The 26,828-nt window shown below is 52.8% G+C and overlaps 1 protein-coding gene across 2 annotated transcripts in view; it reads left to right on the forward strand.

Annotated features, from left to right (window-relative positions):
• ESRRB (estrogen related receptor beta) overlaps positions 1-26,828 on the forward strand; it is a 104,336-nt gene that overhangs the window by 54,724 nt on the left and 22,784 nt on the right. For both annotated transcript variants that reach the window (XR_004900135.1, XM_028507188.2), the window contains exon 3: positions 12,965-13,081. Coding sequence is in view for 1 of the 2 variants with exons in the window: in XM_028507188.2 (XP_028362989.2) it covers positions 12,965-13,081 (117 nt within the window). In the remaining variant the exon portion in view is untranslated. The remainder of the gene's footprint in view (positions 1-12,964; positions 13,082-26,828) is intronic.

A 26,828-nucleotide genomic window follows, 5' to 3' on the forward strand; every position in this document is an offset into this window, starting at 1 on the left:
GTAAGTTTTCTGAAAACCCCAGACACTGGTTCCCTGAACATTCCCAGATGGAGCCATAGTAATGATTTCTTTCAGCAAATAGGAGTTGAGCACTTGCGCATCAGCCACCGAGCCAGCCTCCAGCACCATGAGCAAATGAGCCTGGTCCCTGCTGGTCGCGAACCCCAAGTCTGGGGAGAGGCCCCGGCGTCTCTAGACTTGAAAAGCATTGCATGGTGGTTTTGGCTCCTGCCTCAGCCGGGGTGGAAAACCTCCAGTCCGATTTCTAATCCATATCATCAGATATTTGACAAATAGACATGAGATGTTTAGACCAATGGAAGTTACTGAAACCGCATGTTTTTTCTTCACAAACTGGGAAGTGATCTTGGTAGGATTGACTCCGAAGGCAGTTTTGAAAAACTGTTTTTTAGGACACCATTACTTTTCCTGCTCCCGAACATGTTCTTAAGTGAGCCGGAGCGTTCTGGGTCACGTGTGCGGAAGGCAGAGGCAGGTGCAGACGCAGAAACCCCCCACTTACGCTCTCAGCAGAGGCCCGGTGCTGAGAACGTCCTCAGCAAATCAGGAGGAGGCTTTGTAAACAGTCTTAATTATTTGCTACCACGAATAGGATAATGATCTCTTCCTGGAAGTCAAACGACAAACAGCAGCGTTTTAGCGCCGTCAGAACTGAACTGGTCTCTCTTCTTTCTCACGAGGAGAGTTTCGAGTTTCTACCCAGCAGGAGGTTTCTATCTAGAACAGGGAAAAGTAAACTCGGCTTATTTTATTAACTCTTTGGTTTTGTTCTAACAAAGATTCCAATTCTGTTGTTTCTGAATGCAATCACTGTAGAAAAATTGGACAAAATCAGTAAAGTATAGAAGAGGGGGGAAATGGACTGTGATCCATGGGACGGTGGCAGAGCCAAGCTACACACCGAGTGAGCAGTTGTGGAGCTGCCGCTCTGAGTGAGGGGCTGCAGGGGGCGCTAGAGAGGAGTGGGGCCTGCCCTCCCGAAGCCTAGGGCGCCTCAGTCTGCAGGCGTAGCCTTGAGCAGCTTCCTTAGCACCTACCCAATTAGGAAGGATATTTTCAAAAGTTCACCAACTCTCCCTGAGGGCCTTTCATCATGGAATGATCCATTCAATTTGTGAATGGAGAGCTCTGAGAATCAGGCTCGCTCACACTTGCCTCCCTCCTTGGGTCACGTTAGTCTGCTCAACTCAGTGGCTGCACTGATAGGGAAAAAGCAGCTTTGCAGACCAAGGAGGTCACGACAGATTTAGGGGGAGAGGCCTCAGTCATTCCTTCTCTACAGGTACTTACTGAGCACTGGCTGTGTGCTGGGCTGTGCTAGGGCTGGCTGGAGGGGGTAGGAGAGGTGGGGGAAGGAGAGCCCGCAGGCTGGCCACCTGCTTTTGTAAATCAAGTTTGTTGGGACCAGCCACACCCACTGGTTTTCGTGTAGTCGATGGCTGCTTGGATGATCCAACAGCAGCACCGAGTAGCTACGACGTAGACCTCCTGACCACAAAGCCTAACACGTTTACTGTCTGGCCCTTACAGAAAACATGGGCACGCCCTTGCACTACAGCATCAAACAGGTAGACGCGGCGCCCCTGTCTGTTACGTGTTCGTTACAACTTTTGCCAGATTCTTTGCTGTGGAGAGGAGCTCCTTGTCATTGCTGGGGGTTGTGGTGACAGTCCCCCAGGGTAGATGAGCTCAGAATTAGGTAAAAAGTCACCTTCCTGAGCTCCCAAGTCTCCAAAGGAGCTAATCCTCCACCTGATTGAATTTACTAGCTTATCTAAAGGCAAAGATGCGCCCATCAAAAGCATAGATCTGCCCCGGGGGCATAGAACACAGGGAGGGCCTTGGCTAAGGCACCACTTCCAGGAAAGGGAGTCGGCCTGGGACAGCCAGATTTGATCTAGTTCTCCCGTAGGTAGGTCTTCTGCTTGCAGTGAACTGGGTTAGACCGGTCAGTGTCTCCCTGTCCTTGAGTGTGCGGACCTCTCTGGGCCTCTACATCAGCTGCCTCCGTTAGAGCAGTGTGAGCCTGCCCCTAGGACATGGAGTCCCTTCCAGTGTGGCTTCTGGATCCTAGGGTGGAGTGCCAGGTTCTGGACCGTGACACTGACCCCCAGAGGAACAGAAAGCTGTGTAGCGAGTACCCAAGCAATGAGGAGAACTTTGCGGAAGCTGCCCTGGGGCCTTTTCCAAGCCCTACTCCTTGGTGTGGCCCTCTCTTGTTCTCAGCATTGATCCTGCCTCCTGTTCCACTGAGAAACTAGAAGCTTTGGATGGGGACTCCCTCAACTTGTTGCCACCCAAACGACACACTCCCACACCCGGAGCAGCTGGCACTCATTGATTGCGTAGTTACTTGGAGCCACCCAGTCTCTGCTGGAAGGTGTCCCCTCCCCCAGGCCCAGCGCTGCCAGGCTTTGAATCTGTCTCCTCCCTGCTTCCCCGGGACCCTCCTACCCACTGTCTCCTCCTTCTGATCTTCTTCTCACTCCCTACTTCCTCCTTCTCTTGTTCGGCATTCAAATGCTTATCTCCAGTTAAGAAAAGAAATCTCCCCTCCCACTTCAGCTTCACAACCCTTTTCTTCCTCCTCTCAGTTCTTAACTCACCTTCTAAATATCTCCTTATGTGCTTAAACTTTCCTCCCACCCACGGCTCCAGCTGCCCCTGGAATCTGGACGACAGTCCCAGTTCCACGGCTCTCGCCCTCCACTTCTCCTTGAGCTCCAGCTCCACGCCGGTGTCCCAGGAGCGCCCCAAAGGCAACGAGTGCTAACCGTCAGATGTTTCTCCTTGCTCTCCCACTTCGGCCCCAGTCACTCCTCCAGCATTTAAGCCAGAAATGGGTCTGTTCTCTAACTTGGCTTCCTGCCCTTCGTGCCCCCTCCTTTCCAACCCAACGGTTTCTCTCCACTGCCCTGGTCTCCGCTGCCAGGCTCACCCCTCCCAGTCTGTCGCCTTCGGTACTGCCAGAGAGACCTTTCTGAACGAACGGATGAACGTGTCACTCTTCTGTCTCCTTGTGGGTAGAATCAAAGCTCCCGCACGTGGTTGACAGTGTGCTTTGCGGTCGCCCCATGATGACGTTGTGGCCTCATCTTGTGCCCTGTCTCTTGCAGGCTGAAGGTCGGCCAGACTGCTCTGTTTTCTCGTTCCCAGAACTCGTCCCATGCTTTCCGTCTCTAGACTTCCCATCCCAACCTCCACTCCCTACTTTTGTCCATTAGATAGTAAGTTAGCTGCCATTTCCTCCAGGAAGCCTTCTTGGGCTTCCTCTTCTCATTTGCCCTGTGTAGTGCCCCCACTGGGTGCTCCTGTAAATCTCGCAGCACACCAGCAAGACTGGCCACACTGCGCGGTTGTTGCAATTACTTGTCCAATTCTCCAGGAAGACCGTAAGCGCTTAGGGAACAGCATTGCACACACCTTGGTTTTTCACCGAGCCCCACATGCGCCCGCAGTACCTTGCATGTAGGGAATTCTCTAGGTGTCTGAATGGAAGGCGATCCCCAAAGTGATCCCCAGTGAAGAAGCCAAACCAAAGGTTTGTACATATAAACTTTTAGGGACCTAGATAAAATAGTCCAATGTCTACTTGCGACACCATGTTAATTTTTGTTAGATTGCATTTTGAGTCATGTTGTGTAAAACAATGCATTTTTTGAAAGTCTTTTTCTACTCGCATTTTGCAAAGCAAGGCTTATCGAGCTTCTCCCGGAAATCTTTGATAACAGCAGCGCCTGTGGTTGCCCCGGGGCTGCTTTTAGAGTCCTTTACACAGGACTTTACAGCACACTCCCTTCGCTTCCACTTCTGATACTTGAGATTTTAGGAGCACGTCTGGGCTTCTATCCCTAAAAATTCTACTTTGGGCCTTAAGTGCAGATTCTAGGCCATCAGGACAGCTCTCGTCATCTGCGCCAGCTCGAAGTTAAGGTTTCCGCGGTGTGTCCGGTCTAGACTGCTTCTGACACCGAACGCCCGTCATGGTGAGGTTCTGCTCTCAGGGGTAGCTGGATTTCTGAGAAATTTCTTGACCCCCTTTGTCGATTCACTCCGGTGACTCGCATCGATTGCGGTCTTCTCAAACAGCAGCTGTTCAATGTGAAGTGATTGACACGGCACCTCTGATATGAGGCTTCTCAAAGACTCAAATATGCAGCAACTTCTTTTTCTGAATGACAACGTCTGGGGAAAGCGCCTGCCTTACATGTGAGCTTATGAAGCATCGGTTCAGTCCCAGCCTCTGTCCCGGGGGCTGAACTGGAACAATGGCCCTCCCTTGCTGGCCTTGTCTTCTAGCGAGGAAGGCAGACAGGAAATATGGTAACAAATGAAGCAGCACAATGACAGATTGAGGCTAGTGTTGTGAGGGAAAGAACCGGAGACGAAAGGTGATTGGCAGAGGGGACAGCACACAGGCGGAAGGTGAGGGCAGGCCGTGCTAAGAAGGCGGCTTGCAAGGTAAGGGGAAGTGCGTGAAAGCCCCCTGGGACCAGCACTTTGGGCAGAGGAAAGAGCACTGTGTTTCGGGACCCGGAGGAAGGCCAGTGTGCGAGTGAGGGCAGAGTGGGGGGAGATGGGTGGGAGGGGTTGGGGAAGTCTCAGGGCCATGGCGAGTGCCGCACTTGGATTGGCTTCTAGGTGGAACAAAGGCTAGTACTGGATAAACGAACACAGGATGCATGGCCCAGGGGCTATGCAGAGGGTAATGCCACCCTGGACCCCCCTTAAGTTCCCAGGGCGTGTGGCCAACTTGGCAGGCCACTAGGAGGCCCCTTGAGCGGCTCCTGGGTCTGTGACTTAAGATGAGGAACAGCAAGTGAGCAAGAGGCCCTGGCACGGTGCTTCCTCCTTTCACCTGGGGCCCAGGTGCAGCTCGGAAGGAAACTCCCTGTGGAGAGGGGCAGGGGCATGATTGATGGGTTATTCTGTCTTGGACCACCTCCAGGCCTTTTGTCCTGGAGAACAAGGCTGGAGGATCCCCAGGGACACGAGACAACAGGGGTGCAGAGACAAAGCCAGCAGTGGGTGAAAGTCAGAAGTGGGATACCACAGGCCAGGCGGTTGACCTTGGGCAGGGATGTGGGTCCTCTGGCCTCAGTTTCCTCCTCTACACAAGAGTCAACAAGCCCACAAACGGGTCGCCGTCTGGAGGGCACTGAAGGAATGAGAGGGGGCACAAGTCACGGTTTCCCTCTTCAGAGGCACAGCTGGCAAGTAAGCCAGGTGGGACACGGCGGCCAGGCAGGGCAGGCAGGGCAGGCAGGGCTCCCCGGAGGACGGGCGTGTCAGCAGGAGTGAAGGGTGAACATGGGAGGCAGGAAGCACAGCATGGTGAGAGGAACGGTGAGAGCAGGGTCTGGAGGAGAGGAACGCGTTCTGCTGAGGAGAGCGGGGGCTCCGTGGTAGATGATGGGCTGGATGTCGGAGGCTTCCAGCCTGTGGGAGGGACGGGGGTGGAGCGGTTGTCCTGCGTGAGGGCCGCTTTGCGCGGCCCAGACTCCCAGCTTCTCCATCAGTTGTGCCAACCTGGGCAAGTTCCTTAGTTCCTCTGGGCCCTAATGTCCTTGTTGAGAATGGGACTAATGGGGTTAATAAAGAGTTCCTGCTCCCGGAATGTTATGGCAGAAATGAAATGAGATGTACTTGTAACGGGTCTAGCTTATTGCCTGGCATGTGAGAACCATGAAATGCATAGTAATTGTTTTTGTTGTTTAATGCGCGACAGCAGGAAGCCATTGGAGGTTTCTGAGCAGGGAGGGAGCCACATGGCCTTTGAGCTTGATGATCCCGGGAGTGACAGGGAAGATGATCTGGATTTGGCGGAGTCCAGGGGCAGGCAGACCCGCTGGGAGGGGGTTTTAACAGTCCAGGGATGAGATCTATCTAGCTAGAGGCCTTCAAACCAGGACAGCGGCAGAGAGGCCAAAGGATAGGCTGGGCTTGAGAAACTTTTGAAAGGGGGAGTCAGGGTGGAAAGAATAATGGCTGGACATGAGCCTGACTCTTATTGTAGGTCACTGATTTTGGAGATAGTGAGGCTGTTAGGGAAAAGACACGCAGAAAGAAGGATTTTCCTGGTGGGGGGACAGGCAGTGAGGAAGGGGTTGGATTAACGGGTAAAGTTTGATACATGTTGAGTTTGAGCAGTTCCTAGGACTTACCCCAGAGACTTGGAAATCAGGGCTTGGGGGCCAAGAGCAGAATCTGAGTGGGGTTGGGGTCTAATGAGATCTCTTAGGGTCGTGGAGCTCAGAGCGTGGTCCCCAGGCCCAAAGCACACGCTTCACTTGGGACCTTGGGAGAAATGCAGATTCCTGGCCCCACCCCAGACCTGCTGTGTCTGAGAGGCTGTGGGGCGGGCCCAGTGCCCTGATTTAACACGCGCTCCTGGAGCGCTCGTTCCCGGGGAAACGGTTTCCGGAGCAGAGGGGAAGGGAGGGAGTGGGGAGAAAGAGCCCTGAAGGAGACCACGAAGTGCCAGAACACATCAGTTTCAAGAGGCACACCTTCTGCATGTCCCATCCCTGAGTCGGACTGGGTGCCAGTCACTGACTGCTAGGTGACAGCTGTGTGTGACTCTCACTGCCCTCACCAGCAGGTTAAAGCTTGCAGAAAGGGGCTAGTGACCTGGGAGGAAACCCTCAGGCACAAAGGACCCGCTTAAGAAGCACCCAGCACCCCCTGGTCAGCAGAGAGAAAGATTCTGCGACAAAACACGCAAACAATGACCCTGGTCAAAAGTGATTCCGGAGAATCACACTCCGGGAAGTGTCCCCCCAGTTTTCTCTTTCACGTGTGCACAAGGACGCTAGTGATCAAGTCTGTGTCTCAGTAAATGTCAAGGAATCCTTCTAATAAGAAAGAAATGAAAATGCTAGCAGCAAGGAAGCAGGGTCCCAGTTGGATTGGCAGCGTCTCCCCTTTCAGTCTTGGTGGGACATAAAATAATGCTGCAGCCTCGGCCTCGCAAGTGTCTGGGATTCGGTGGGGGGATCCGGAGGTGGTCAGAGGTGTTGCAAGTCCCCGAAGAGAGAAGGGAGGGGCAGCCTCTCCGAGGAGCGGGCTGTAAGATGTGCAAGCAGTGTCTGTGGCTTCAGGAAGGACCCGGACAGGGAGGACCCAGGGGAAGTCATTGCATTGACAACTGAGAGGTTACTTTTGAACTCTAGGATTCTGAGGGTGGGGATTCTTGCTTTCAATTCATTTGCTTTAATCAACAAGTTTCAGGCACTGTACTCAAAATACAGAAAGGAAAGGCCTAACGACCTCTGTCTCCAGCAAGCGCACAGTTCAGGAGGGAGGGCAGTAGGTGGAACCGTGATTATGAAACACGAAGCTAGTTGTGTTAAGTGTGTGGGGGGAGGTCGGGGGATGAGTGATGGATGAGGCCTGTAGGGCAAACCTGAAAGAGCATGTGAGCCCACCTGGGACAGAAGGGAAGACAGCATCACCAAGGAGACATGTGAGACCCAGGCTCCAAGGATGTAGAAGGTTTGCCAGGAGGAGTTTTCCGGTAGAGTGAGGGATGAAGCTGCTTTGTCTCCTAGCTTCTAGTGCTTCTGTCAAGAGATTTAATTCAGCCCTGGCCAGGTGGCTCAGTTGGTTGGAGTGTTGTCTGTACCCCCAAAAGGTTGCCGGTTCGATTCCCGGTCAGGACACATATGTAGGTTGCAGGTTCGATCCCCAGTTAGGGCATATATGGGAGGCAACGAATTGATGTTTCTCTCTCACATCGATGTCTCTCTCTCTCTCTGTCTCTCTCTCCCTCCCCCTCCCCCTCTTCCCCCCTTCCCCTCCCTCCCTCCCTTCCTCTCTAAAAATTTAGAAAAACATATTGGGTGAGGATTAAAAAAATTTTTGATTCACTCAATTGGAAAATGTATGTGGAGGCCTCATGCCTTTCCAGACATGGTTCTAGGTGCGGAGAAACTGCTGAGAATGAAGCAGACAATAGCGATAGATGAACGAAATCAGGGGGAGCGTGCCACGTAGCAATGAAGAGCAGTGCGTGCGTGCACATTGTGTGTGCGTGTATGTGTGTGTGTGTTCTCGGGGGGCTGTTCCCTTGTGGCCTGCGATGCGGTGGCCAACCTCACTCCTGGCCCCGGGCACTCGACTTCTTTTTCGCTCCCTCTGCAAGTTCTTAGGGTCTTCTTTTTTGTCCTCATGAGTGAAAGTTTATGATAAAAAATCTCTGTTGTGTGTTTTAGGCCTTTTTGTTATTTATTATTAATTTCATGGTTTTGTTTTGGTGTGATTGTAGGTCCCCAGGTGGTGGGAAGAAATAGTACAGGGAGACCCCACATACGCAGATTCCACACCTTCCCCCCCGCCCCATCTCATGTACGGACAGCGCGCTGTCCCAGCCAGGACACTGGCGTTGATAGAATCCACCCGCTTACTCAGAGTTCACCAGCCGTGCACGCTTGTGTGTGTGTGTGTGTGTGTGTGTGTGTCTACGCAGTTGCACCACTGAGATTCCCATGACCACCAACCAGCACAGTGAAGACCCACAGCAGGCCCATAACCTGGGCCTCCGGGCACTGCTCTTTAACAGCCGCACCACCGCCCCCTCCCCCTCCCCGAGCTGGCAGCTAATTGGTTCTCCACCTCTACAATTTTGTCCAGGTCTTTTTTCATTCATTCCTTTGGGCTCTCAGCAGGCCCTTTGGTCCGGACACTCATATTCTTTAGAAATTTTCATCTCTCCTCCCTCCCTGCCTTCCCTTCTCCCTTTGTGGTAACTTCCTCTCCAGCATTTTCTCTTTCGGAAACTCCTGACGGTTGGGTATGGGGCTTCCCGGATCCATCTTCTGATTCTTACGCCTTTTCCAGCCTATTGTCCATCTCTTTGGTTTTTGGTCTGTTCTAGAGAAAGTAGCTCCTTAGACAATTCTTCTGACTTTTTCGTGGCTTTCATACTTTTAATTCCTATGAGCCCCACTTTTATACTTTATTTTGCTCGCTGTTCTGTCTCATGAACACAGTGTCTCATCTTCTCAGGCCCACAGCGTGCTGATCGCTGTTCCTGGAGGTGTGTTTCCGCTTCCCGGTCTGCCCTGTCTCCTCCGCACGCTTCTCCCCCATTTGTTCTGGGTGGGCTTTCACATTAAGGCTTTCCATAGACACACTGGTAATCCTGACGGTCTGAAATGGCAACAGGGGTAAAAACCATACAAGGCACAGCCCCTTGGCTATCTTTCCCAGCTGGGCTGTTCATTCTCCCAGAGGAGAATCCTACCAACTCTGATCTTCAGGTTGGGGGCGGGTGGAGTGTGCCTCTGGCTGCTAGAATTCTGGGAGTGGGCTTGGGGGTGGGCTGGGCGGTCTCTCTGTTTAGTATGCAATATTCAGTCTTCCTCTCTTCAGCTTCAACCCCCCTTCTGCCCTCCCCTGGGGTCCCTGAGTCCAGGCTTCACTTGCATCTATTCTCCAGGGACAAGGCTGGCTTCTCCTGCGCAGGTCGTGGGGAGACACGTGCTGGCCACATGGACTGGCAGATAAGCACTCCTTACGTACAGACTTCCAGCAAACTCTCGCTTCCCGCCCCACTCCTCACCACATCTTCTGCTGAGTCTTGAGTCTTCAACACCTGAGGCTCTCTGAAGTTCTGCAGGACCAAGGGCTTACTTCTCGTCTGGAGCCACCTTGTTAGCGACTTTGGTTTCTACTCCCTCCCTTCTTCTGTGAGAGTTCTCACCCCTGTACTGCCCTTCAGTGGGCTTCTGGGACGGTCCACAGACGTGTGTGTTCAGTGTGCCATGATGAACTGGAGGTCCATGGAGGGATTCTGCACAGGGAAGTTATTAATGAACCCCCGAGGTGGGGTGGAAGCCGGGGTGGGGCAGAGGAGTCTAGCACGTTAGAGGCGAGGCAAGAGATGCTGAGAGTGGGAACTAGCTGAGGCAGAAGGGGGGGAGGGAGGAAATATCAAGGATGTGGGATAAAAAGGACCTTAGAAGTGTTCAGGGCGCTGCCTCAGTGTCTGGCCTAGGTGGTGCGGTGGCCAGTGGCCCCTTTGCGAGGTAAGGAACACAGTAAGCAGTCCAGGCTTGGTGAGGACGGGTTCAGTTTGAGGAAGCGTGAGGAAGCAGCGGTAGGTAGATATAAGGGTGTGAAGCGCAGGCAGTGAGTCTGGCTGCCCACCCTTGCCAACTCCATGACTGCTGGAGCCAGGGGCAGGAATGAGCTCATTCGGCGAGTGGGGAAGCTGGAGGGGAGGGAGGAGAGCTGAGGGCAGCGGGCCAGCAGAGAAGGAAGGCACAGTCTCCGTCCTCCAGGGGTGAGATGAAGCAGGGAGTGGAGCTGAGGGACCACCCGCCCAGCCCACGCAGGCTCTGTCGTCAGCCCGCAGCCCCCTCCCTGAGCCCCCTCCCTGAGCCCCGAGAGAGGACCGCCATTCCTTGCTGCTGTTCCAGGACAGTGAGCTGGTGGAGGCGCCCTTCTCCCGGGGCACGGGGTCAAAGAGAGTTGAGGGTAGGGATTTGCCCTCTGCCTCAAGGTCACACAGAAGTCCAGGTCAGGTTCTGGATGTTCCTGCCTCCCTCCCATGGCATGCACGGCATCCACTCTGAGAGAGTTCTGGAAGGCCCATCTTAATGTCCTTAAGGGTCCACCTGGGTGGCTAGCTCCAGGTCTGACACCTACAAAAGACTTCCCAGGAATTTTCTGGCTCGTTGTGCCCTGGCAGCGCTGCCGAGGTGTAAAAATAAGCATAGTAACCTGGGCTGCGTGTTTGCCAGTGCACCCACGGCACTAAGCCCTTTACGTGCTGTCACTGAATCCACATGATTCTGTGGCACGGGAGCATACTGTGCCTACTTAACAGATGCGGAAACTGGGGCCCAGGGAGGTCAGGTGACTTGCCTGAGGTGGAGTCTGCATGTGTCTGTCCTGGGCACACTGCCAGGGTAGAACCCTGAACTTATGCTGACCATTGACCACGTGCCCATCCTAGGAGAGCCCGCCCCCTAACCTGCCACTCCTGAGCTTGGGGGTGGTGGTGATGGTGTGTGTGTGTGTGTGTGTGTGTGTGTGTGAGTGAGAGAGAGAGAGAGAGAGACAGATGCCTCTCCCCACTCCTGAGTTCTCCTAGACTGCCCCCAAGGGACCTCAGGAATTCTGATGAATTAATCTCATCGCTTTATCGAGGAGGCTCTTACAGAAATTACAAGGCTACCAGCCTGGCTTTGCTGGCAGTCAGCCGCGGGGGCCATAAAACAAATTGAAAGGAACAAAAATAAATAAATAAATAAAATTAGAAATATGGTATCTCTCTATCTCCCTCTTTTTCTCTCTCTCTCTCCTCCACACACACACACACAGGGTCGAGACTATGGCTTGAGTTCTTGTGAATGCTCTGTCCTCTCCTCCTGAGAGGACACTGGTGTCAGATTGGCAGACACTGACTGACCCTCCGCTGGAACAGCGGCCCTGAGAAACCTGGACCCACCCTCCTTCGAGGCATGACAGCCTGGCTGTGCCTCTGTGACCAGAGAACGTGAGAAGTTAGCGGTGTGCGTGTGGCATCCCGAGGTGGCAGAGTTGCCCAGGGCCGCAGTGGGCGGGCCCAGGGAGCTCCCTGCAATGGCTCAGAGCAGACACCGAACCAAACAGCTTGGGTTCAAGTCCTTGCTCTGCCTCATCCTGGACTCGACTCACCTTGCTCATCTGTAAGATGGAGAGAAAGACATTTGCTTCCAGGGTTGTTGGGAAAATGAAAGTTTCCATGTACGGGAAGCAGAACTGTGGCTGCTTTGTAGTAAGGACTGGTTAGTGTTAGCTCCCAGGGCGCGCTGAGCACCTGCCGTGTGCCAGGCGCTTGAACTGCGGAGAGGAGCTGGTCCAGGAGGAGACAGTTGCACACAGGTGATGGTGTGGGGAAGGAGCGCCTGCCTACGTGGGGCCTGGAGAGGCACGCAGACCAGGCAAAGAGGTGCAGGGAGCGGAATGGTGCTTGTTCCGAGCAGTGGGGGCAGAGGCCTGGGAGCCCAGATGGCTGAGTTCCGGGCACTGACACTTGTTTGGAGCAACAGGGATGCTGAGGTGGAGACAGGGCCAAGCTGGGGCATGGGCAGGGGCCAGCCTCCAAGAGCTTCTAAGCCAGGGTAGACCGGGATAAATCAGTGTATGTATGGCTTTTCTTCTTTTCCATTGATCTTTTAAATTTTACCACGCTTATGTGAGTGTTGCAATTATTTCTCAAGAAGCCACGCAAGCCCGAGTGACCTAAGCTAAGACATGGTTAGGGGTAGGTGACAGAGGAGAGGAGCACACAGAATCGTCATCCCTTCCCTCCTGTCCCCTCCCAGCCTCCAGCACAGAGGTTGACCTCCAGCCCTGCTCTCTGCAGGAGATGGGGTGGGAAAAGTTTCGGGCCATCTGGACTTGAGAGAGAGAGAGAGGGAGAGAGATCGAGATCGAGATCTAAGGCATCCTGGGCACATTAGCCTCTTCGAGCCTCAGTTTCCCCACCAGTACAACATGGGGACGAGAGCACTCACCGCACCATTGCAAGTACTCAGCACACAGTCAGGCGCTTTGTCATGGGGACTCAGTGGCTCCAATGCTGTGAAGCACGTCGGCAGTGGTGGAACCTGGCTCCTGCGTGTTCTCAGAAAATCCCATAGAAAATGGTCTCCCCATGTGGCACATGGGGAGACTGAGACACAGTGAAGCCTGGGGACAATGCCCCCATGAGTTTTGATGTCCGAGTCCAGTGGCTGATTGTCCTTCAAAGCTCTGGCTGCCCGACCCACCCAGACCTCGGGAACCGGGGTCTTTACATTTGAGAGTGTTGGAAACATTTTGACAAGTGCCTCTTTTGAGAGCTGCTGCCCTGCGGGAACCTCAGCGTGGGGGCAGCGCAGGCCTTTGGCCAGCAGGGGTAGGGGTGGGGGCCCAGCTGGCACCTGGCAACCCTGTCTGTGTCTGGTTGCAGGGAACATCGAGTATAGCTGCCCGGCCACCAACGAGTGCGAGATCACGAAACGGAGGCGCAAGTCCTGCCAGGCCTGCCGCTTCATGAAATGCCTCAAAGTGGGGATGCTGAAGGAAGGTAAGACGCCCCGGACGCCCTGGAGGCTCCATGGAGGGAGTTCCGGTGAGGCCTTTCCCACTGGGCGTCTCAGACCCCTGGGGAGGTGCCCGCACACATGCTGCGGGCTTCCCCAGGCCAGGGCACGTGCACGCGATTCCGTGGGGGCCCGGACTCTGGGAGTCCTCCTGGGCATGCCAGGCGAAGCCGCCGCCCCCGGGAGTGCCTGCCCATCCTCTCTCACATGCCCTGCAAGCAGGTTGCAGCCTCCAGCTCCTGCTTAGCTCTCTACTCCTGCAGGAGACATGGGGTATCAGGAGGCAGAAGTTGGAAATTCTCCATTAGGGACCCCACGTGGGCCCTGGGAAACTGGCATGGTGCTCAGCAGAAGGTCCTCCTTTTGGGGCAAGCTTCCTGCACCCTGGGAGAGGGGGGCAGGCTTGAGAGGCTCTCACCTCTCAGGAGCCATGGAGCTCGGGGGCGCCAAGATCGGAGACATTAAGGTCCAGAGTGACAGGTGGTGAACTCCACCTGCTTCCCGGCGGGCGGGCGGCACACCGCTATCACCTTGAGGATGTTTTGCCCCTTCCAGGTCCCCGTCTCACCATCCTCTCACTTCCCTTTCCTTTCTCTTCCCTTGGCCTCTCTCTGTCCTCTAGAGCTGCGCTGTCCCTCGTGGCAGCGTGAGCCTCGGGTTCTGCATGTGAAATACACGTGTGACTGCAAAGGCTTGCTAGGATTATAACAGGAGTGTGAAATCATGTAGGAACAGGTTTTGAATAATGACTGCATGTTGAGATGGTAACATTTTGGAGGTATGGGGTTAAACAGAACATACCACATTATTCTTTTTACCTTCTTTACCGTGGCCACTAGGAAATTTAAAATGCCATGTGCCTCTCAGGATGTGGATGGCACTGTTCTAGCTAAGTCTCCTCGTCCTCACCGTCCCTGTGGGTCCGCTCAGGCTGACGACTCTTCCGAGCACCACTTTTGGGGATGGGTGTTGTGTGTGTGCTGGGTGTTTCTTCCCTTCCCTAGCTTTCCGGGGCAGTGAGCAGAAATTGTTACAGATCAGCTTTTATGATCCTGGGCTGCAGGATCCTTCCAGAAGCGGGAGGAGGCAGGAAGGGAAGTGTGGGCTGGTGGAGGGGTGATGGGAAGAGGGAGGGGCTGGGAGAGGAGAGGCAGGGCAGGACTGGAACGCAGCTCCTTACTAGTGAAGGGATTCCAGAAGCCCAGCCCAGCCTTTAAGAGCCCCAGGGGCACCCTCCCATTCTCCTCTCCGGCACCAGCTGGGGAAGAGGACCCACATTTAAGGTGCTTTGTCAGTGGGTGACTTGGACCTTCTCGTGCTCTGGAAATCGGGGGTCCTGTCCTTGTTTCCCATTGTGGGTCCCCCTCTTCACCTCAGCTCAGCCCAGTGTCTACACCCGTAAAACAGAAGCTCTGGAAACAGTTCCTGAATTACCCCTGTGTCTACACAGCACACGGCCTTCTAAAGGCGTTTCTCATGACTCGCTTCTTTTAACCTCTTTGAGATGGAAAAGTCAACCCCTTTTAACTCCATTGGGGGATCAAGTGGGGAAACAGCCCTCTTTTCTAGATTAAAAATAGGCTGTATTAAACCTGAAAGACTGTGTTGGTTCATTTGGACTCGACACAAATCCCCTGCGTAGGGTGTGACCCAAGAGAGTGTCTGAACAGCGCCCCCTGCCTCCAACACCAGGTGTTTTCTGCTCCTCCAGAGCATCCTGGGGTTCACAGATGAGGACACTGAGGCACGAGGCCCTCAGAAGCGTGCTTCAGTGCTGGTCTGCCGACTCCCCCTCTGTGTGCTGTTGGGAACCAACCTCAGGGCATCCGAGCCTCAAAGAGGCTCCTTGCTCTTAAGTCTGTGAGGCTGGGAGCTGCCGCCTTGTTCTGGGGAGCTGGCTGAGAGGGCACAGGGTCAGGCCGGGGACCCACTGTCCGGTGGCCTCTTTGCTTGCTTTACGGCATCTGAGGGACTTAGAGCAGAAGGACGCTGCATCGCTCTCAGTGTACCCCTGAATTTTAGGGGTGACCAAGTTGAGTTGCGTAGGGCTGGGGAGAGAGGACTCTCCCACCCTCAGTCACACAGCTGGTTTGGGGGTTGCGGGGCCACAGCCTGGAGCTCCCCTGTGTCTGCCCCACAGGGGTAGGTCAGGAAGAGGGGAGGCTTCAGACCCCAGGCCCCCTGCCCAGTGGGTAGGTGGGGCAGCGTGCGTGGTGGGCGCCAACCTTGACCGCCCTGCTGTAAGAGCCCTGTGGTTGGTCCAGGACGTACGCCGGGCACAGAACAGGGTACAGGGTGGCTTCTAATTAGGGTGGCAGCTCGGGGCACCCTGGGCTCTTGGCAGGAGCAGGCAGAGAATCCTGCAGGGTACAGCCTGGTGGGGTGGGGGGGCTCTACCTGGAGGAGGACGGGGCGGCCACCAGCACGCTCCCCCCCACACACACCATCCCCGGTGCTGGCAGTCCTAAACCCAGCGGGGACGGTGCCACAAAGGCTCCCGCTGTGGACAAAGCAGAATGCCTGCACTCAGTCTTCATCCTGCAGCACAGAGCTGGGCCTGGAGCTCCGTGGGGACCGGCCCCCTTAGGAGGCATGTGCCTCGTTGAGGAGCCTGTGTCCCTGCCAGGCAGGGGCTCTTGGCAGCTGCCCTGGCTCCTGCTTTTGTTTGGGTGGCCCCCCTTCACGTGCAGGAGCTCAGGCTCCTGGGAGCAGCGCGGCTCCCTGCCTCCCCCCGGCTTCGCTCTGGCTCTGACCTGCCTGTGAGCGGCGAACTGCAGGCTTCCCCAGGGCTGCCCCCCCCTTAAGGTTCCACAGTGGGCCTCAGGCCTGGGAGCGAGGGTATGGGGTGGGGTTCTGGGTCTTGGGGGGAGCTGGGAAAGAGAATGTGGATGCCAGCCTCCCGTTCCTCCCCATGTCCCCAGCAAATCTGAACACTGTTTCCCCTCTTCTGTGCGGCAGCTCCAGAGGCCTTTTACAGCTTTATGTTTCTCAAGCAGAGTAACCAGAGAGGCCGCTGCGTGATTGGGGGGTCTAGCAACTGTTGGGGAGAGGTCAGGTGTGGCTTCCGTCAGCTCAGCCTACACCTGGAAGCTGCTGAGGGCTCTGGAATCAATGAGGGTGGGAAATCAATCAGGGGTCCGTCTTGCTTTAAGCAAGCCTGTATATGAAAATCTGTATTTGGGGGCTGGGGGGAGTGATTATTGTCTTTATGAAGAATTGAATACAGAACCTGCACCGGTGAGGAGTTGTGCCTACGTCCTCCCCCTGGCTCTGGGGGATTCCTGCTGTGGATTCCTATGCTCCCGGGTCGCCGTTTCTTCGCCTGTAGAGCACAGGTGTCGAAAGGGGCTCTCCATCAGCAGGTCCAGGTGGGGACCACAAGGGACAGCCCTTTGGTGAAATCCACCATGCAATTGCTTTAAAGATGTCAGCTCTCTGGGTGGGTTGTAAGAGTATTTGACTCTAAGACGGTCCTGTTAGCTCAACTTTTCAGCCTACTGCACGGATTTGCTGGTGGGGAACTTGGAGGTGGCATCTGTCTTGGGCTGGCCCCTGTCTGGGGTCTAAGTCCAGGATGAGGGTTCCCCTAGGAAGCCAGTGGAGAAGCCCTCCCCATTTGGCGGGCTTCCCAGCCTGGCTAGGGCGTGGGCTGACAAGTTCTAAGCCAGCAGAACCTGGAAAAACATGTGCCGCGTTTCACAGCCCCTTTGCCCCCAAGACCCTAGTCCAGCTCTGGGTTTGCAGCAACTCTCCCTGGATAGCTTGTCCCTGCAAACTTCTCCTCACCTCACTTCACCTCCCTGCAGCCACCAGCCTCTCAGTCCCACTCCATTCCCTCCTCCCCTCGGCCCCTGCCTGTCTTTCCCCAAGTGTTTTCTAAAAGATATTTGATTTCAGTGAAAGCTAGGCTGACATCCGTGCAATACACTCTCCCTCTCTTTGTGCTCATTGGGAAGGCAGAGGGCTCCTCCGGGGATTCTGGGTAATTGGGTTAGTGGCCAGCTCATGTCAGGAAATTAAAAGGAGGCTCCGATCAGGTTCCCACTGCATGGGATTTAATGGCTTTGTATTTATAGAGTTCTGCCTCTAACACATGCCAGAAATACCACTTTTCTGACCCTTTGCATGAAGAAAGAGGATGAGAGATGGCTTACCTTTAAAATTTCTTTATCTTCTCCAAAATACGTTAGTGTTCTGAAACAAACCAACTCCCTGCACTTCAGAGAATGGCTTTGAACTAGAGCCCGGGGAATTCTGATGCATGTTTGTACCACTTTCCGTCCTGCGTGCTCACACAGACGCAGGCGCATGCACGCACACACACACACGTCTGATGGCTCACAAGGTCATCATCCCATGTGTCCTGAAGCCTCTGGGCCGCTCAGGCGAGGTGACCTAGTGACCTCTGGCTGGGAAAGTGTTGATGGAAAGAAGTGTCGGAGGTGATCTCACCTGTGCTGAGTCCTTATTGCTGCTCATTCAAGGGCTTCTGGAGTTCCAGAGCGTGGCTAGCAGGTTTGGTGGGCACACAGATCCAGCAAAACCTGGCATCACCACTTCTCAGCTCCCTGGGGGTGGCAGGAGGGTGGGGGGGCATTGATTAGGCTTTTTTAGGCCTCCTCTGTAAAACGGGAATAATCATAGTGGCTGTTTTCACCTCGCTCCCACTTTACAGGGAAAGCCTCTAGCGCTGTACCACAAAGTGGGATCTGGACATTGATTTGACATCGATACTCTTCATCGCCTTATAAAACTGGGCTTCCTCTGTGGTCCAGAAGGCACTCCTGAATTTCCCATAGCCTTTCTCCCCACTCCTTGAATGATGACCTTGTTTGACAGTGTCTTGAAAAAATAGAAGCAGTCAAGTACAGAATTTCTTCCTCTCCTGCTATTAAATCCATAAACCCACCCGCTTGTTCTCTGCATCCACTCCCGTTAGAGACAGCTCTGCCCCTATCCGCCCGCCCTCCTGTGCCCCAGGTCACTCTTCTGTACCGAGGACCTCACTCCTATAGCATCGTCCCTGCTTCTGGCATCATCAGACTCTTCCTCACTGCTGGCTCATTTTCATCAGCACACTAACCTCCTTCTGCCCTCCCATGATAAAAACAAAGTTAAAATGCACAACTATATTTTGACTCTTTATCTCCATCCAGCTACTGCTACCTCACTCTGCTCCCTTTCTCAACGAAACTTCCCCCAAAAGGGTTGATAGCACTGACTGTATCTGGTTCCTCACCCCCATCCATTTAAAAAAAAGAGTTCCTTACAAAGTAAACATTAAGTAAATCCAGAAAACTATTTATCATACCACATATTATATCAGAGTAAGGCTAAGCTTCTATTTAAAAGAGACTCCTTCCCTTCCCTCCCAACAACAACAACAACAAAACTAAACAAAACGAAACCCCCAGAAGCTGAAGCAGGATAGAAGTTTAGTTCTCTCTCGTCTCTCTCACCAGGACAGTTAAAGGTGTTCCAGGATGGGTTGGCAGCTTGACCATACTTAGCAGGTGGCTTCCATTTGTGGACCTAGCTCTCCAGACTCAGAGGAAGCAAAGCTTATTCCAGATCATTTGAAGGGCAAGACCCAGAAGTGGTGCATAACCCTTTCATTCACAATCCATTGGTGGAAACTGGTCACATGGCCATACGGTGCTGCAAGGAATTCTGGGAATTGTCATTAGCTAGAATACCATGTGCCCAGTAAAAATTCTTGACATAAAAGAGGGAATAACATATTTTAGAGGAAAAGCATTGTTATTTGCCCAAAATATATGTAGAGTATGAGGAGTACTCATACCTTCCATTCAGGCTAAGAAAAAAAATTATCCTTATTTTTGAGGTTCCCTTTCTGTTCTTCCTCATTTTCATTACCCTCAGAGGTAACTATTACCCTCATTTTGTATTATTTTCCCTTGGGTTTCTTTATGGTGTTAGCGCATGTTGGTACCTCTAGTGATTACTTTTTAGTTTTAAATGAAATATACTATACATGTTCTCCTGCATCTTGATATTTTAGTCAATATTTCTGAGATAAGTGATCCTTGTTGCATGGTGCTATTATTCATTTATTTTTATTTCTGGATTATGAAGTTAACCAAATAGTAAATATTTTAGGCTTTTCGGGCCAAAGAGTCTCCGTCCGAACTCCTCAGCTCTGATGGCGTGAAAGCAGCCGCATGCAACATGTGAATGAATGGACAGGGATGGCTCTGTTAAAACAGGCAGAGGGCTGGGTCTGGCTCGCAGTCTGTCGTCCGCAAACTCCTGCTGCTCAGGATCATTGTACAAGTTTGGTAGAGTCTATTTAGCCTTTCTACTGCTGGTGGACGTCTGGGCTTCTGGGTTTTTGCTAATTACGGATAGTTCTGTGCATGTTTCCTGTTGCACGTATTTCAAGATTGCAGGCCTGGCTGTAAAGTGCCGGAGACGTTCACCTTCAGCTTTAAGAGATGACGGTAAACTGATTTTGATTTGGTTGTACTGATTTACCACCTGTGTTCAAATGTTCTGCTTGCTCCATATCCTCACCACTTTTAAATTCTTGCTGGTGTGTGCAAGTGGTGTCTTCCCACTGCTTTGATATGTATTTTCTCAACTATGAGAAAAGCCTGTTTTACATATTTATTAGCCACTTGGGATTCCTTTTCTGTGAGGCGCTTTTCTGAGTCTTTCCCTACTTTTCCAGGGCTTTTTTGATCATTGGTTATAGAAATCTTGATATATTCTGGTCATTTTGTTAGTCATTTTCCAGTGGTTGGTCTTGTAAAAATCTCATTTGTCACTTCCTTCTCTTTATGAAGCCCTTTGATAACAGAAGTTAGTAATTTTAATGAATTGAATTTATCCATCTTTTTCTTTATGGCTTGGACTTTTATGTCACTAAAAAAAATCTTTTTCTAACCTGCTACTCTAAAGACGTTCCCTTTATCTGCCTTATCCGCTTGGGTCTTTGATCCCGCTGGAGCTGAGTGTTGACCTCTGACCGCACCCTGAGCCTGCCCTCCACAGCCCCCGTTTGCCAACCTGGGGCTTCTCTGGCTTCCACTGACTCAGCCTCTGGGCGGTAGTCCATCCAGTTGGCCAGCTCTCCTTGTGCCCCTTTTCTCTTTGCCTCGCTGGCACCCTGCTGGCCTTACCTCTCTGACCGTGCTTTTCAGTCCTCTTTGCAAACTCCTGCTCTTTCCTGCAGACCTGTTTGGTGTTGTTCCGGGTGAGGAACCAGCACTCTTCTCCTCCACCCTGCGGGTGATCTCTCCTAAATCCAAGACTAGATACCAGATGACCCTCCATCGTAGACCTCCAATCCCAACTCCTTCCCTGCTCTTAAGACTCCAGAATCTTAATTGCATCTCCACTTGGGTCCCTTACAAGGCATCATGGATTCAACACGTCTAGAGAAGAACTCTAGGTTTTTCCTACCCCTCCCCCCACCGCTCTCTGACTTCCCCATTTCTGGAATGGCACACCTTTATGACCATTGCACAAGAAAAGCTTAGAAGCCATCCTGGACTCCTCCTGAATCGATGTCCAAAATCTGTTTCAGATCTGCCTACTTATCTTCCTCTCTGTGGCCATGACCCTGGTCCTGGGAAGCAACAGTTTCCAAACCAGACTTCTGGTTTTACTGTTGGTCCTGTTAATCTGACTCCCCCAGCACCAGGGTGGTCTTTGAAAACACTAATATGACTCTGCTGCTTTGCTTTCCATTACCCAGGGACATCCTACTGCACCCAGAATAAAAACTACTTTACCCCGGTCTTCAAGACCCTGCATGGTCTAGCCCCTCCCTGCCTCTTCCGTATCGTCTCGCACGGTCCCTTTCCTGCTCCTCGCTCCTACAGGCCCTGCTGAAGCCGCGCCAGCTTCCTTCTGATTCTCAAGGATGACACATCTTAGGCTCTTCAGGCTGCCTCCTCTGCGTGGAATGTTCTCCCGTGGCTGACTCCTCCTGCTCCAGACTCAGCTCACATGTCGTCTCACAAAGGCCTTCCTTCCCACTTCATGACTTTGCATTGTATCTCGTTGTGTACTTTCTCTGAATTTCTCCCAGTCTGAAATGATCTTATTTAGTCTCTTGTTTGTTTGTGTACTTGATCACTCTGACAGCCTCTTACACAATTGCTCTTGATTTAGGAACTCACAGTCTACTGAAAATCCAGTGAAACTCTATCATAAAACATACGCAAGTACTGACACATAAAATTTTGCTGACAACTTGAAAGCGTCACAGAACCCCTGAAGCCCACCTAAGAGTTTCCTGGAGCCAGATTGAGACCTATTGTTGCAAGTTCAGACCATTAGAGGTGGAAAGAACCTGAGGAATGTTCCAGACTCCAGGATGGCAAAGTGCCATGAGTTGGACTGTCAGCTCTAGGGTAGAGAGTGGCTGCCTAGAGCGCATGATTGAAAAGCCCCTTAGGCAGTGTCCGGGATCAGTAGGCAAGAGTGTCGTGATTGATTAGGTATGTCTGCCACAGACTGGAAAACAGAGGGCGGTGGCAGTGCCCACAGCTATTTGCCCGGTCTGATCTGGTGCATCTGAGTTTAAGCAATTTGCCCAGGGCCACACAGTTAGTAAATACCAAAGCTGGGTGGAATCTAGTCTCCTGGGTTATGCAAAGGTCCTTCTAAGAAGTCTTTTTCTACTCAATGTAGATGACTTGGCCAGTAGCAGAGCACACAGTCCTTCCTCAAAAGGGGAAAAAGAGGAAGGGAAACAAAGGAGGGGCTGGGCTGAGATAATTTTCTCTCGGGACGAGGAGGGTGTGTCGTTTTGGGGACTTCCTGGCCCTGGGAATGCAGCCGTAGCACAGGCTTGCCAAAGTGTCCCTGGGGTAAGGTTCCCTGAGTGAGGAGCATCCCCAGGAGAGAGCAGCACAAGATGGACACTTGGCTAACAGGCAGGAGGCCAGGGGCCTGCCCCTCGGTGACATTTCTCCCAGCCTGGAGCAGCTGGCATGAGCCCGGAGCAGCAGGGGGCACGTGTGCTTCTCCACCTCTCGGCTTTCCGGAGTCCGGCATGAGGCCCTGTTCACCATGATGATAGGGCGCTGGGGTAAAAGGCAGCCCCAAATAACTGTCCTGCCCAGGGCTACCAGGTGAGCTCACCTGTCACGCAGAAAGCCTTGCAGGACAGGTGGCTGAGGGTTGTCTCACATACACAGGGGTGCCCATCAGCCTGCCCACCTGACCCCCGGCCTCTGCGCCCTTGGGGGCCCAAGGCACCCACACCACACCTGGGTGGTTTTGTCCTCTGCCTGGAGATAGGTCATCTGTTGTTTGGTAGAAGATAGAGGCAAAAAGTCTACTGCCAAGACCCCTGGGAAGAACATGGGTCAGATAAAATTTTTTTAAAAAAGAAAAAAGGTTTGGCACGATGCTGCCCAAACCCAATAGATAATCAGAACCATTAGAGGAGCTTTGAAAAGTTATCCGTTCCTGGACATCACCCCAGAGCTGCTGACACAGGGGAAATCCTCCAGGCCCGTTTCGCTCAAAGGCTTTCCAGGGCATTCTATGATCCTACAGGACGGTGCTCTCAAGTTCAGGGCAAGGGAGGTGGGACTGGGAGATCAAGGTTCAGATTCCCCCCTCTGACATTTCCTGGCTGTGTGACCTGGGGTGATCACCTGACCTTGCTGAGCCTCGATTTCCACAAGGGAAAATAGTAATCACGTGGTCTGCGTCCCTGTGAACACTGCTGTGCAGATAAAAGGAGATACAGAATCACTTTGTAAACTGGGAAGCAATGCATTCTCGGGAACCTGCTTCATCATTAAAATGCCAAGGACGTTGACTTGGAGGGAGGGGAGTGGGATCTCGGGGGAAGGGGAAGGGGAAGGAAAGGGCCTTGACCACGAAAACTTGGCAATGTCAGGAGAGAGACCCTGCCCTTCGACATGGATGGCAGCTCGGTAGAGGTGGCGGGATGAGGACAAGGGCTCCGAGGTCTTGTCGAAAACTTTCCTGAGGGAGGAGAGCCGTGACAGGGGCAGCGCCTAGACCGGGCTCTGGGCCAGCGGCGAGGCCATGCACTTCAGAGCTCCCGCCAGTTATTTTTAGCGCCTGGGTAAAATGAAAAGAAATTTAAACTGCCCCCTGTTGCTGCCTCCCCTGCACACTCGGCTATTTTTACCTCCCAAAGACTGGGCTCTTCTCCAGCTTAGGAAGGGACACCGAGAAGATGGTGGGGGTGGGGGTGGGGGAGAATCGGAATTCTTTTACTTCCATTAAGAAAAAAGTCAGAAGCCCGACCTTATCAAGTCAGCAAGCGGACATCTGACCCAGGACGTGCTTGGCAGCCACCTACTCCGGTTGCGCTCTGATGCTCCCGCCCTGGGTTGGAGGGGTCAGCTGATGCGGCACGCTGTGCGGAGAGGTGCAGGGAGCCCCGCCCCCTCCTCCCAAGGAGTTTCTGCCCCACAGGGGGCCTGCAACTTTCTCCGGCGCTCTATGTGGGATGGGACATGGGGACAGCAGCCCGGTGGGGACGCTGGTGGAGGGCCTGGGGGCCTTAGGACTGAAGCGAGGGCAGAGCCCTGCCCTCAGGTTGGACAGAGGCAGCCCCTCTGCCCGGTGGGCAGCTCAGCAGAGTGCCTGTGGGGGAGCTCCGTGCGACCTCTCCGGGCGCACCCTCTCTGACCCTCCGTTTCCCGCGGGTTTCATTGAACAAGTCTGACCCGTGGCGGCTATAACCAGGGAGGCTGCACTCTCTCTCCTCCCAGGAAAAAAACTGGCCTTTCAAGCCAGACCCCATCACCCTCAGGAAGCAGGCGGAAGGAAAGACATGACTATCAGTTGCCTCCTACGTACCAACCACTTTGGTCTGTTTCACACACTTACAGTGTTTAATTACACCAACCCGGGCAAGGGAGAATATTTTTTAAAATGTCTTAACAGCTTTATTGAGACAAAATTCACCCATTTAAAGTGAACAGATCAGTGGGTTTAGGTATAGTATATTTTAATGTTTTTTAATTGTGGCAAAACGTATAGGACACAATTCCCATTGCAAAACCGATTGTAAGTGCGCAGTTTGGTGGCAGTAAGTACATCCGTGACGTTTTGCAGCTCTCAGCACCATCTGCTTCCCAAACGTTTTCACCGTCCCGAGCAGAAACCCTGCTCATTAAACAGTGACTCCCCGTCCTCCTGCTCCTCCAACCACTGGCCGCCGCCCGTCTGCTCTCTGCCCGTTCTGGATAGTCCTTATAAGGGAAATCCTACAACGTCTCTTATTTTGTGTCTGGCTTATTTCACTTAGTATAACGTTTCCGAAGTCCATCCATGTATCAGAACTGGATTCCTTTTAGCCAGTGAATAATATTCCATCGCATGTATAGCACTGCATTTTTTTTTTTATCTGTTCATCTGTCAGTAGGTATGTGAGCCGCCTCACCTTTGGACGTTGTGTGAACAATGCTGCAGCGAAGTATCCGTCTGAGCTCCTGATTTCAATTCTTGGGGGTAGACACCTAGAAGGGGAATTCCTAGGTCCTATGATAATTCAGTTTAGCTTTTTGGGGAACCACTGAGCCTATATAACAGCTTAGTGCTTAAACAATTTTAATTAACCTTTTTATTGTAGGTTCACATGAAGTCATAAGAACACACACAGAGAGGTTTCATGTGCCCTTTCCCCAGCTTCTCCCAATGGTAACATCTTGTAAAACGCTAGGACAGTATCACAGCAGACTGTTGACTTGACTACCGATCAGGCTACAGAACAGTTTCAAGGGCGAAGTATTTTTAATGTTAATAACATTCACTAACATTTCCTTAGCACTGAAGGAAATGGTATGGATGTGCCATCCATACTCTTTTAAGTGCTTTACATGTATTAACTCATTTAATCCTCGCAACAATCCTATAGGGTAAGTGCTATTATGATCCCCATTTTACGGGCACAGAAACTGAGGCACAGAGAAGTGAACACCTAGTAAGGGGTAGACCCCGAGCCTAGTGCTTGGTTCTTCTGCCTTAGAGGTGCAGACGCCTCTGGGCCTCCACACAGTGGCTGCTCCCGAAATAAGCACAGCTACCGGGTGAGCATAGGAAGCCACAGTCGGGCCGCTGGGCACGCTCGCATCCAGGTGTGATGACGGAGCACCTCAGTGTGGACGTGACGCTCCCTCTGTTCGCCTTGTCTTTCCCCCTGTTCTTTGTGAGGGTGATCAAGCTCATCCCACCCCCCTGCTCTCTTGGTCAGGGCTGGGCAGAAACAGGTGTGAGAACTGTGGCTGCATTTAGAGGTCAAAGTCTTGGCCACACTGTGGCCCAAGGGGAAGGGAGGGAAATGGTGAGAGTTGGGAGTAAATACCCCAAGTTCCCTCCTCCCTCACCTTCTGTGGTGCCTCAAGGAAGCATGCCTCGTTGGCAGCTGGAGGACGAGGGACCCCAGGTGACAGAACAGGGCAGGTAAGAGTAGAGTGTGGAACTGGCAGAGCGAAGGAGGCACGGCCCACCCCCCAGCACGGACCGCTGCTCACAGGGAGTGGTCACTGGCTCTACCTGCGTGCATGCCGCAGCAGGGTCCTCTGCGGATTATACACGTGCGGTTGGCAAGTGGCCTCTGGGCAGGGTCAGCCACCAGCAGGGAGGAGGCGGCTCTCAGCTGAGGCCACGCTGGCTTCCACGTGTCGTCAGGGGCATCTCGGGGGGCCGTACTTAGACCGAATTCTAGTGAATGGTGCCCCGGGAGGTGTGTGTTGCGGTCCTGGCCCGGATCTCTCTGCTGCTTGTCTTCCAACGTGAAGACTCTCGGCGCGTTGAGAGGTGCAGACTGCCGGGGTGGTTGAGAGCCTGGGCTCCGGAGCCAGACTGCACCCCTACCTGTGCGGCCCTGGTGTGTTCCTCAGCCTCTCTTAGCCCCCCTTCCCCAGATGTAAAGTGGGATGATAATGGAAGCTCCCTCACAGGGTTGTTGCGGTCCCTAAGTGAAATGATGCCAATACAGCACTCAGAGCAGAGGCCGGCACCCGGCAGCCACTGGTCAGTAGAAGTGAGTGTGTGCCTATACCATGTCTACAAGACTTAGGGGGCTATCCTGTTGCCCAGAGGGGGACAACTCCTTATCCAGCCTTGGGCTCCAGTAAAGGACCCGGTCTGCAAAGGGGCACGGGTCCAGTGGTTATCATTCTTTTTCGTGTTCACGGAACCCTTACGGATGCTTCAGTTCTGGCCTGCACATGCGAGGAGATTAAACCATGAGGAACTGTGGTTATAACAAAGGCTTTGTTTATTACAGCATTTGGAGATCTGGTACACTTTAGAGATGGGTATTATTAATGCTTGTTTAAATTCAGAAAGTATCTATCGATGAGATGATACAATCCAATAATCCCAGGCAGTAATTGTAAATTAATTAGTACTTTGACATGCTCCATGAGCCTACTTTTTAGGTATTTGGCTAATATAAGAATACAAACAATAAGGCAAGTCATTTCAAGTTCAAGTTCCCCTTTTCTTTCAATTTGGTATTTGTAAGACATAAACATCCTAACTTCAAAAGAATCGCCCATTGTATCGGTGGAAATGGCCCTCTGCTGAGAATTATAGAGCACTACAGTGCTGGTGGCTTAAGCACCGATGAATGAGATAGATTCCCCCCTCACAAGGAGTTCAGAGACGGGAGATTGCTGGCATTGCACAGGCTTCTCAGACACAGCATTAGAGGCTCAGGCTTGCTCTTCAGGTGTTCTTCACTGTCCTCACAAGGCTGCCTCA

Source organism: Phyllostomus discolor, chromosome 1 (assembly GCF_004126475.2).
Source record: "Phyllostomus discolor isolate MPI-MPIP mPhyDis1 chromosome 1, mPhyDis1.pri.v3, whole genome shotgun sequence".
NCBI lineage: Eukaryota > Metazoa > Chordata > Mammalia > Chiroptera > Phyllostomidae > Phyllostomus > Phyllostomus discolor.